The sequence below is a fragment of the Oncorhynchus masou genome, chromosome 13 (assembly GCF_036934945.1).
Source record: "Oncorhynchus masou masou isolate Uvic2021 chromosome 13, UVic_Omas_1.1, whole genome shotgun sequence".
NCBI lineage: Eukaryota > Metazoa > Chordata > Actinopteri > Salmoniformes > Salmonidae > Oncorhynchus > Oncorhynchus masou.
In genome coordinates, this window is record NC_088224.1 from 18,294,208 (window position 1) to 18,307,312 (window position 13,105).

Here is a 13,105-nt window from a genome sequence, read left to right on the forward strand (position 1 = left end):
CGTTGGAGGTGACTATGAATCGTTGGAGCTGACTGAATCGTTGGAGGTGACTGAATCGTTGGAGGTGACTGAATCGTTGGAGGTGACTGAATCGTTGGAGGTGACTGAATCGTTGGAGGTGACTGAATCGTTGGAGGTGACTGAATCGTTGGAGGTGACTGAATCGTTGGAGGTGACTGAATCGTTGGAGGTGACTGAATCGTTGGAGGTGACTGAATCGTTGGAGGTGACTGAATTGTTGGAAGTGACTATGAATCGTTGGGAGTTGTAAAAATTAAGGACCCTGATGTTCTTTCGTTGGAGTTTGTAGCTGTTGTGGTCTTTTGTGCCATGTTACTGAATGTTTATGTGACTGACCATTGGTTGGGGTTGTCATCTTCTATCTTTCCTGTCTGTTCCCTCCTGGTCTTGTTTTCTTTCCTCTTAAATATTGCTTCCTATGCGCAAAGGTTGCTGAGGTCTGGGGAGGAGGAGGTTGGTTGGTGCAATTTGGGACGCAGGGGCTTGTATGTTCCGGGGTCCTTGTTGGTCCCCGGTTTTATGGGGGGGAATGTTACGACCCTCCCACTCTGTCTGCCGTATTCTGTCTTTGTTCTTGTTTCCTTATTAGGATGCCAGTGGGCAGAGTTGGGGAGGGTCGTCAGCTACATGGGAAACACCTGGGCCAGGTGTGTCCCAGGATAAATAGACCTCTTCCACATTCATGGAGGAGACTCTCTCCATGCAGACACCATTGTAGATTGTGTTGTGGTTCTTGGTGGCCTTTTGTTTGTTTGCATTGGCACCTTTCAACACCCTGCATTATCACATTCAGGAATGCAAAACACTCACTTACACTAGTGATTACACACACCATTGTATATTTTCCTTAGTTGTTTTAGTTAATATATATTTTGTTACTCCTTATCTCCACGTTGTCTCCCGTTGTTACGGGCTTTGAGCCGGTTTGTGACACTGCACATGTCCTCTACTGTATGCTTATTGTTCATTGTATGGTTATTTTGACCCTTGGTTATTGTTGTTACTGTTGTCCCATTGACAATTTTGATTCTCGTGTGTGTGTGTGTGTGTGTGTGTGTGTGTGTGTGTGTGTGTGTGTGTGTGTGTGTGTGTGTGTGTGTGTGTGTGTGTGTGTGTGTGTGTGTGTGTGTGTGTGTGTGTGTGTGTGTGTGTGTGTGTGTGTGTGTGTGTGTGTGTGTGTGTGTGTGTGTGTGTGTGTGTGTGTGTGTGTGTGTGTGTGTGTGTGTGTGTGTGTGTGTGTGTGTGTGTGTGTGTGTGTGTGTGTGTGTGTGTGTGTGTGTGTGTGTGTGTGTGTGTGTGTGTGTGTGTGTGTGTGTGTGTGTGTGTGTGTGTGTGTGTGTGTGTGTGTGTGTGTGTGTGTGTGTGTGTGTGTGTGTGTGTGTGTGTGTGTGTGTGTGTGTGTGTGTGTGTGTGTGTGTGTGTGTGTGTGTGTGTGTGTGTGTGTGTGTGTGTGTGTGTGTGTGTGTGTGTGTGTGTGTGTGTGTGTGTGTGTGTGTGTGTGTGTGTGTGTGTGTGTGTGTGTGTGTGTGTGTGTGTGTGTGTGTGTGTGTGTGTGTGTGTGTGTGTGTGTGTGTGTGTGTGTGTGTGTGTGTGTGTGTGTGTGTGTGTGTGTGTGTGTGTGTGTGTGTGTGTGTGTGTGTGTGTGTGTGTGTGTGTGTGTGTGTGTGTGTGTGTGTGTGTGTGTGTGTGTGTGTGTGTGTGTGTGTGTCTTAATATTTCCTTTGTCCAACTTATTATTTATTCTGATTTTCCATTTAGTTTTCAGTTGCTTTTCCTCATCTTTCCTCATCAGGTGTAAAATTACTATGTCTTTGCCCACAGTTGTTTCCAAGGTAGTGCTGTAACAATCCTTCTCTCTGCCCCTAGCTCTACAACCCAATCAGAGAAGGCCATCTTCCCCTCTGATTCCGCACCATATTTGGCTTTTATTTATCTCTGTCATTCTCGGAAAATATCAAAGCAGTGACCCACTCCTGCAGGTTCATCCTCTACAATATCTGTAGATTATGACCTTTCCTCACACAGGAGCGGCTCAGGTCCTAATCCAGGCTTTGTCATTCTCTGTTGGCTGGGCTCCCTGCTTGTGCCATCAAACCCCTGCAACTTATCCAGAATGCTGCAGCCCGCCTGGTGTTCAACCTTCCCAAGTTCTCCCATGTCACCCTGCTCCTCCCTCACACTCCACTGACTTCCATTCAAAGCTCACATCCACTACAAGACCATGGTGCTTACCTACGGAGCATAAAGAGGAACTGCCCCTCCCTACCTTCAGGCTCTGCTCAAACCCTACACCCCAAGCCAAGCACTCGGTTCTGCCATCTTTGGTCTCTTGGCCTTCCCACCCAAAAGCTTTTCTCTGTCCTGACACCCCAATATTGGAACCAGCTTCCCCTTGAAGCTAGGACAGCAGAGTCCCTGCCCATCTTCCGAAAACACCTGAAACCCTTCCTCTTCAAAGAGTATCTTCAATTAATCACACTGACTTTGCTGATAACTACTTTATTGGGGGGAATATGTATTTGCTACGACTGTGATATGTGGTTGTCTCACCCAGCTATATTAAGATGAATACACTAATTGTAAGTCGCTCTGGAGAAGCATCACAGTGCTGGATAGAAGTCATTGTTTTATACAGTAGATGTGGTGGGAATCAAATTAAATCAAAGTCTATTTGTCACGTGCGTCCGAATACAATAGGTATTACAGTGAAATGCTGACTTACAGGCTCTAACCAATGGTGAGGAAAAAAAAGGTATGTGTGTGTGTGTGTGTGTGTGTGTGTGTGGGTAGGTAGGTAGGTAGGTAGGTAAGTATGTAAATAAATAAAACAACAGTGAAAAGACATTTGAAAAAAGAGTAGCAAGGCTATATACAGACACCTGTTAGTCAGGCTTATTGAGGTAGTATGTACATGTAGGCATCGTTAAAGTGACTGTGCATATATGATGAACAGAAAGTATTAGAAGAGTCAATAAGGTAGCATCTTGGAGGGATGAATCTGACTCCCACCCCTGCTTCAGTACGACAATGTAAACATGGATGGGACAACAAAGATGGAGAAAGACAGAGGAAAGAGACAGGAAGGAAAGCAACAGACAGAGAGAGAGAGAGAGAGAGACAGAGAGAGACAGAGAGAGACAGAGAGAGACAGAGAGAGACAGAGAGACAGAGAGAGAGACAGACAGAGAGAGAGGGAGAGAGAGCCAGAGAGAGAGAGAGAGAGAGAGACAGAGAGAGAGGAGAGAGAGCCAGAGAGAGAGAGAGAGAGAGAGAGAGAGAGAGAGAGAGAGAGAGAGAGAGAGAGATCCTGCATTTTTCAGCATTTTCTTTAAAAAAGATAGATTAGGAGTTAGATAAACTTGGATTTTTTTTTGTCAGGAACACATACTGGATTATACCCTCTACAACATAACCCCCACTTCAAATCAAAACTTAAAACCTACAACCTGATTTTGGACGGAATTACGGAATCACCTGGAAGGTTCACAACTACCAAGATTTATTACTCTACACAGCAAATTCTCTGAAAAACAACAGAAACCTGTAAACACCATCCAACCTGGAACTGAGTGAGTAATGTTTAGTCTGAAACTATATTTTATCTCCAAAAGCCAAGAAGAAAAATACACAACATTACTTTATAAGGACTGAATTCTAACATAATTCTGCCAAGCTTGATACAGCTTCAACTAGCACTGACGTGTTAAGTGAGAGGTGTCAAAGCCCATTAGCCCAACAATGGCAGGAGAGTCACACAGTCTACCCCAACCAAATGGAGAGGCCTTAGAAGCTCCCTCCCGCTGTTCAGAGGTAATTAAAATACAGAACCCTGTGCATTGCAAGAATGATAAAGCAAGAAAAGACTACAAAATGAAGCTCCTTATAGAAAATCAAGAGACACTTTTTGCTGACTATTACAAAAATGGGAACATCAGCAACCTTATCTTCCACACAAACCATCCCCTGGCATGGCACAGTGCTATATTAGCACACTACCCCTTTGTTAAGAGAGGGGGGGTTAACGAGGGGTGGAAACTCAGAATACTTGATAACGAGGACTCTGAGTCAGGTAATATAAATATCTATAAGTCCGGAACAGTAATGGTACAGGGTAACCCCAAACAGTTTCAGCTGGACTTTCACCTAATCAAAATTATTCTAGCAGGAGAAGCTCTCCCTTGATAAAGATACCCCCACCCCGAGCGGGTCAAACCAGACTTCTTCATTATGTAACCCCACAGACGAGCAACCCCCAGCGGAGAGTAAACCTCCCAGCACAGATTACCACTCCCTCATTGAAATGAAGGACAAATTCACCCAGCTGGAGGTAAGGCAGGTGGAGCTGGAACAGCAGGTGATTACACTTCAGTCAGCACAGACCCAGACAACAGTCCAGCACAACAACACCCCCTTAACCAGACCCGGAATGCTGGAGAGAGACATATCTGCACTCTGGACAGTTGTGAGACAACTTCAACAGGAGAAAGAGCAGGATCAGGAAAAGAACAGAGCTCTCGAGGAGAGGATCAGACGGCTGTTGGAGGAGAGGTTGAGGGGGATGGAGGAGAGGTTGAGGGGGACGGAGGAGAGGTTGAGGGGGACGGTGTGTGACAGAGAACAACCCACTAGAGAGGTAGCCACCCCCACAGAGAAGCCAGCAGAACAGCCCACCTCAGCACCCGACAAAAGTCTCGACACCACAGCAGAACAGTCCACACCAGACCCTGACCATAGAGTCGACATCACAGCAGAATAGACACATGAAGAACCCCAAGCCCAGCGGCTCTCACCCCCTCTGAGCACCCCCCCTGTCAGCCACCCTGATAGCCCTTCTGACAACCCCCCCACACCCACTGAGGACAAACACAAGACACAGATTGTACTACTTATGGACTCAAATGGGAAATACATAGAAGAAAAAAACCTTTTTCCCAAACACAGTGTGTCTAAACTCTGGTGTCCAAACACCCAGCGCACCCTCAACCTTCTGTCTGAGGACCAACTAGGCTCACCCAGCCACATAATAATACACACAGGCACAAACGACCTGAGAGCACAGCAGGAAAGGGTGGCCACAGCACTGAAGGGAGTGATTGAAAAGGCTTCTTCTACTTTCCCCAACGCACAAGTGGTTATCTCCACCCTGCTACCACGAAAAGACTTCCACCCTGCCACAATACAGCGGGTAAACGCAAGTATTTCCCGTGACTGTGCCTCAAAACCAAATGTTTTCCTGGCCCACCACTCCACCCTGGACTTGAACAGCCTCTATGACCAGGTCCACCTCTACAAGGCAGCAGTGCCCACCTTTGCCCGAACTCTAAAGGACATACGTATCCCCAACACTTCACACAGGAGCAACAGATCAATAGACACCCCACCCAGACCAGCGAGACACCCTCCCAGACCTGCAGGACCCCCCCTGGACCTACACATAGAGGACCCATGCCAAGAGGAATTACATCCAGACCACAGCACACCCAGACACATCCACACCCCCACCCCAACCAATCAACACCCCCCCCACGTCAACCATGCCCACACCCCATTTAGGCCCCCTCAGATCAGACCTATGCCACTCCTGCCCACCCCATGCACTCCACCCCCGCAAAGAGGGCCTCAACATGGAAGCCACACATACGCCCAGGTAGTGAGCAGGCAAACAGTCCCAGCCCCCACTCTCACACTCGCCCAAGCCAATGGCATGTACCAGATGCTCAGCAGGCTCTGCTCACACTTACTGGCCTGAGGCCAAACCACGACCAACAACATTGGACACTCTGGAACAAAAAGCCTTCACTATATCATCCTGGAATATCCAAGGCCTGAGGTCATCTGCCTTTGGCCTAAAGAGCAGAAACCCAGACTTCACCAAAGAAATCGGTAATACAGACATTGTCATCCTCCAAGAAACCTGGTATAGAGGAGACAGACCCACTGGTTGCCCTCTAGGTTACAGAGAGCTGGTAGTCCCATCCACCAAACTACCAGGTGTGAAACAGGGAAGGGACTCAGGGGGTATGCTAATTTGGTATAGAGCAGACCTAACTCACTTCATTAAATTAATCAAAACAGGAACATTCTACATTTGGCTAGAAATTCAAAAGGAAATTATCCTAACAGAGAAAAATGTCCTCCTGTGTGCTACCTATATCCCCCCACTAGAATCCCCATATTTTAATGAAGACAGCTTCTCCATCCTGGAGGAGGAAATCCTTCATTTCCAGGCCCAGGGACATGCACTAGTCTGTGGCGACCTAAATGCCAGAACCGGACAAGAACCTGACACCCTCAGCACACAGGGGGACAAACACCTGTCTGGAGGTGACAGCATTCCCTCCCACATATGCCCCCCTAGGCACAACTATGACAGCATAACCAACAAAAACGGGTCACAACTCTTGCAGCTCTGTCGCACGCTGGGTATGTACATAGTCAATGGTAGGCTTCGAGGGGACTCCTATGGTAAGTACACCTATAGCTCATCTCTTGGCAGTAGTACTGTAGACTACTTTATCACTGACCTCAACCCAGAGTCTCTCAGAGCGTTCACAGTCAGTCCACTGACACCCCTATCACACCACAGCAAAATCACAGTCTACTTAAACAGAGCAATACTCAATCATGAGGCATCAAAGCCAAAGGAACTGAGTAACATTAAGAAATGCTATAGATGGAAGGAATGCAGTTTGGAAAACTACCCAAAAACAATTAGACAACAACAATTTCAATCCCTTTTAGACAATTTCCTGGGTAAAACGTTCCACTGTAATAGTGAAGGTGTAAACTTCGCAGTAGAAAATCTTAACAGTCTATTTGACTTCTCAGCTTCCCTATCAAACCTAAAAATCTCAAATAGAAAACCGAAGAAAATTAACAACAATGACAAATGGTTTGATGAAGAATGCAAAAATCTAAGTAAGAAATTGAGAAACCTGTTCAACCAAAAACATAGAGACCTGGAAAACCTGAGTCTACGCCTTCACTATGGTGAATCACTAAAACAATACACAAAAACACTACGGAAATAGAAGGAACAGCATGTCAGAAATCAGCTCAATGTAATTGAAGAATCCATAGACTCTAACCAATTCTGGGAAAATTGGAAAACACTAAACAAACAACAACACAAAGAATTATCTATCCAAAATGGAGATGTATGGGTAAACCACTTCTCCAATCATTTTGGCTCTATAACAAAGAATAAAGAGCAAAAACATATACATGATCAAATACAGATCTTAGAATCAACTATTAAAGACTACCAGAACCCACTGGATTCTCCAATTACATTGAATGAGTTACAGGACAAAATAAAAACCCTCCAACCCAAAAAGGCCTGTGGTGTTGATGGTATCCTCAATGAAATGATCAAATATACAGACAACAAATTCCAATTGGCTATACTAAAACTCTTTAACATCATCCTTAGCTCTGGCATCTTCCCCAATATTTGGAACCAGGGACTGATCTCCCCAATCCACAAAAGTGGAGACAAATTTGACCCCAATAACTACCGTGGAATATGCGTCAACAGTAAACTTGGGAAAATCCTCTGCATCATCATTAACAGCAGACTCGTACATTTCCTCAATGAAAACAATGTACTGAGCAAATGTCAAATTGTCTTTTTACCAAATTACCGTACAACAGACCATGTATTCACCCTGCACACCCTAATTGACAACCAAACAAACCAAAACAAAGGCAAAGTCTTCTCATGCTTTGTTGATTTCAAAAAAGCCTTCGACTCAATTTGGCATGAGGGTCTGCTATACAAACTGATGGAAAGTGGTGTTGGGGGTAAAACATACGACATTGTAAAATCCATGTACACAAACAACAAGTGTGCGGTTAAAATTGGCAAAAAACACACACATTTCTTCACACAGGGTCGTGGGGTGAGACAGGGATGCAGCTTAAGCCCCACCCTCTTCAACATATTTATCAACGAATTGGCGTGGGCACTAAAAAAGTCTGCAGCACCCGGCCTCACCCTACTAGAAGCCGAAGTCAAATGTCTGCTGTTTGCTGATGATCTGGTGCTTCTGTCACCAACCAAGGAGGGCTTACAGCAGCACCTAGATCTTATGCACAGATTCTGTCAGACCTGGGCCCTGACAGTAAATCTCAGTAAGACCAAAATAATGGTGTTCCAAAAAAGGTCCAGTCACCAGGACCACAAATACAAATTCCATCTAGACAATGTTGCCCTAGAACACACAAAAAACTATACATGCCTTGGCCTAAACATCAGCGCCACAGGTAACTTCCACAAAGCTGTGAACGATCTGAGAGACAAGGCAAGAAGGGCATTCTATGCCATCAAAAGGAACATAAATTTCGACATACCAATTAGGATTTGGCTAAAAATACTTGAATCAGTCATAGAGCCCATTGCCCTTTATGGTTGTGAGGTCTGGGGTCCGCTCACCAACCAAGACTTCACAAAATGGGACAAACACCAAATTGAGACTCTGCACGCAGAATTCTGCAAAAATATCCTTTGTGTACAACGTAGAACACCAAATAATGCATGCAGAGCAGAATTAGGCCGATACCCACTAATTATCAAAATCCAGAAAAGAGCCGTTAAATTCTATAACCACTTAAAAGGAAGCGATTCCCAAACCTTCCACAACAAAGCCATCACCTACAGAGAGATGAACCTGGAGAAGAGTCCGCTAAGCAAGCTGGTCCTGGGGCTCTGTTCACAAACCCAAACACACCCTACAGAGCCCCAGGACAGCAGATTAGACCCAACCAAATCATGAGAAAACAAAAAGATAATTACTTGACACATTGGAAAGAATTAACAAAAAAACAGAGCAAACTAGAATGCTATTTGGCCCTACACAGAGAGTACACAGAGGCAGAATACCTGACCACTGTGACTGACCCAAAATTAAGGAATGCTTTAACTATGTACAGACTCAGTGAGCATAGCCTTGCTATTGAGAAAGGCTGCCATAGGCAGACATGGCTCTCAAGAGAAGACAGGCTATGTGCTCACTGCCCAAAAAATGAGGTGGAAACTGAGCTGCACTTCCTAACCTCCTGCCCAATGTATGACCATATTAGAGAGACATATTTCCCTCAGATTACACAGATCCACAAAGAATTCGAAAACAAATCCAATTTTGATAAACTCCCATATCTACTGGGTGAAATTCCACAGTGTGCCATCACAGCAGCAATATTTGTGACCTGTTGCTACGAGAAAAGGGCAACCAGTGAACACACACCATTGTAAATACAATCCATATTTATGCTTATTTATTTTATCTTATGTCCTTTACCATTTGTACATAGTTAAAACACTGTATATATATAATATGACATTTGTAATGTCTTTATTGTTTTGAAACTTCTGTATGTGTAATGTTTACTGTTAATTTTTATTGTTTATTTCACTTTATATATTCACTTTATATATTATCTACCTCACTTGCTTTGGCAATGTTAACACATGTTTCCCATGCAAATAAAGCCCTTGAATTGAGAGAGAGAGAGATAAAGAGAGAGAGACAGACAGACAGACAGACAGACAGACAGACAGACAGACAGACAGACAGACAGACAGACAGACAGACAGACAGACAGAGAGAGAGAGAGAGTTCATTTCAATGTTGTATATTATCTACTTCACGTGCTTTGGCAATGTTAACAAATGTTTCCCGTGCCAATAAAGCCCCCTGAATTGAATTGAATTGAGAGAGAGAATGAGTGAGATGGTACAGGGACTCCTTGTCTCATTCTGGTGAAATATGGCCTACAGCCTTAGCAGGGACATCACTCCAAAAGCTCAACAATTACCCTGCATGCCTGGACTCCCCTGGCGTCGCCCCCACCGGCCCCCGGTGCCCACATGCTCAAACCAACCTCCTCTGGGACACCATGGTATTTCCACTAATAGAGTCTGGAACCAAGCAGGGCTTTTGCCTAGAGCACTGGAGCACCCTGTCATTATCTCTCTCTCTGTCTCTGTCTCTGTCTCTCTCTCTGTCTCTCTCTCTCTGTCTCTCTCTCTCTCTCTCTCTCTCTCTCTATATATATATATCTTCTCCCTTTCACTCTTGTGTCTTGTTCACTTCTTCTCCGTCATTGTTTAGGTTAGTGTATTTGATAATTTACAGATACATAATTATTTATTTGATTAAGAATTATCAAGGATAAACATAAAATACTTAATTCCATTGTGTCACTATAGCATTTGGCAAGTTTGGCATAAATGAAACTAAAATGGCAGGTCAATTTGGTTATTTGGTCATATAGACACAACATATAAATACTATACACCAAGGAATGCTATTTGGTCATCATTGATGGGCTAGGAGGGATAACTGTATCTTCTCACCTTCTCTCTGTCTCTCTGTCTCTTTTTCTCGTGTTCTTTCTTTTCTCTGTCATTATGTATCTTTTCCCTCTCTTTTTCTCTCTGTCTCTCCATCCTGACCCAGTCTCAATTAGTCCCAGTGGGATTCCAGGGGTGATTTCCTGCTGTCCTATCATGGAGAAAGGAAACACACACATGGTTTATGTCTCTATCCTCCCTGTGTGTGTGTGTGTGTGTGTGTGTGTGTGTGTGTGTGTGTGTGTGTGTGTGTGTGTGTGTGTGTGTGTGTGTGTGTGTGTGTGTGTGTGTGTGTGTGTGTGTGTGTGCCTGCATTCGTACGTGCGTGTCCCCAGTATATTGGACCAATTTGATTCAGTCACCCCAAAGCAAACAGAGAGGCAGAGGGGGACCTTATCTGACAGTCGTTCTCTCAATTACAGACCAGAGACTGATACTTCCTGATTCCTATAATGAAACTAAACCACACAACCAATCAAAGCTCCCCAGCCACATAGAGCAGCGTTTCCCTTGGGTAATATAATTCAACCGCTGAAACTGTTCTAATTTCTCTAGTTCTGCCATGCCACTATTCTCAATGGAACCATATATATTTTATTATACTAGAATAGTAAAGGCTCTGATGGCACAATGTGATAGAACTGTGTTCCTTGTGCTGTATATGAAATCAATACACAGAAACACATGCAGGAGAACCGCCAGTTCCTCTATGTATAAAGTAATCAATGCTATCCATTCTTTTCAAATGCCATTTGTATCTTAGCCCGGGTACTGTAAATACAATACCACTGTATTAGATATTGGATGTATCGAATTACCAATCAATCAAGAAACAGTTGTAAAACAGTAATTATAAACTGGGTGGTTCAAGCCCTGAACACTGATTGGCTGACAGACATGGTATATCATACTGTATACCACGGGTATGATTTTTTTTTTTTTTACTGTTGTAATTATGTTGGTAGCCTGTTTCTAATAGCAATAAGGCACCTCTGGGTTTGTGGTATATGGCCAATATACCACGGCTAAGGGCTGTATCCAGGCACTCCGTATTGCGTCGTGCATAAGAACCGCCGTGGTATATTGGCCATATATCACACCCCTTCGTGCCTTATTGCTTAATTATATGACGTTACATTACAAACACAATATTGTGATTAAGTGTTTGTACGGTACTATGTTTTGTCGCTTTGAGCTAAATGTTTGAAAAGTTATTTATGAATAAAATTAATATCATGTTGACTTCTTTAGGTATTGGACATATTGGGAAACCAATCAATCATGAAACTCATTTACAGTACAATTACATCACTATGACATAACACATGTGTGATGGAGTGTGCTTGGCAGATTTCATGTCTACATATTGTATTTTGAAAACCTCGTCCTTGCTAATTCAAGGGTTACAATATATCTTCTTCAGTGATTAGGCACAAAACATCACGCATGCTCTCTAAAGCATTTCATTAGCTTTTTAAGGTAATGACAAAAAACACATCACAGCATCACAGTGATTTCATTGGCTAGAGGACCGCTATGGGGTAACCAATTAACTCACCACGCTGACTTTAAAGGCGTAGAGGAGGTCAAAGGGCAGCGCGGCGACCAGGTCGATGATGAACCATGTAGTCATGTAGTGGATGCAGATCAACCGCGCGTTGAAGATCACCTGACCAGACTTACTCACGTACGTGGTACGGAAGCTGAACACAATGTCTGGGAAGGAGAAAGGGAGAGAGAGGAAAGTGAGAAGGAGAAAGGGGAAGGGAGAGAGAGAAAGAGAGGAAGAGAGTGGGAGGGACAGGGAGAGATAGAGAGGAAGCGAGAGGGAGAGAGCGAGAGGGAGAGAGCGAGAGGGAGAGAGATAGAGAGATGAGAGAGGGAGAGATTGAGAGGGAGAGAGTGAGAGGGAGAGAGATATAGAGAGATAGAGAGATAGAGAGGAAGAGAGAGGGGGAGAGCGAGAGGGAGAGAGATATAGAGAGAGATAGAGAGGAAGAGAGAGGGAGAGAGAGGAAGAGAGAGGGAGAGAGAGGTGGGTGTAAGGTTATAGATCCATGACTTACTGTCAGATTATGTAATAAGTACACCCACTACAAGTGTCATAGGTTACTGAGCTGCTGGACCATAAACTAATCACCCTGTCCCTAAGCCTAACCCTGACCCTAACACTGTCCCTAACACTGTCCCTAACCCTAACACTGATCCTAACACTGTCCATAACCCTAACACTGTCCATAACCCTAACACTGTCCCTAACATTGTCCCTAACCCTAACACTGTCCCTAACACTGACCCTAACACTGTCCCTAACACTGTCCCTAACCCTAACACTGTCCCTAACCCTAACTGGCCTGGCTACCTATCCACATCGTTCCGGCCAAACGCCACGCCCACTAACATTTCTTCTCCACGAGTCTGGATGTGATCTTTCCCCGATGACTTCTCATATGCAAATACATTCAAATTGTTCTGATTGGTCGCAGAAACCGATGGGTTGGACCAGAGCCGAACTACACAAATCTTGAATCACGTAATTTTGATGTCAGCACAAACAACTTCTAGGATGTTATATTCAGACTGATGTATGAAGCGATCAATAGAGCAGAGGAATTAAATCCAGGATGAGTCACTAGGCAAAACCCTAACCAAAGCCTAACCCTAACCCCAAACCCAAACTCTGACCCCACCCCACTCCACCCAACCCCAAACCCCTCTCCCACACACATA

At 44.4% G+C, this 13,105-nt stretch overlaps 1 protein-coding gene across 1 annotated transcript in view; it reads right to left on the reverse strand.

Annotated features, from left to right (window-relative positions):
* The window catches only part of LOC135553279 (potassium voltage-gated channel subfamily H member 8-like), a 107,342-nt gene that overhangs the window by 45,871 nt on the left and 48,366 nt on the right, over positions 1-13,105 (reverse strand). Inside the window, exon 6 of the mRNA XM_064985449.1 lies at positions 11,934-12,091. Coding sequence (XP_064841521.1) covers positions 11,934-12,091 — 158 coding nt within the window. The remainder of the gene's footprint in view (positions 1-11,933; positions 12,092-13,105) is intronic.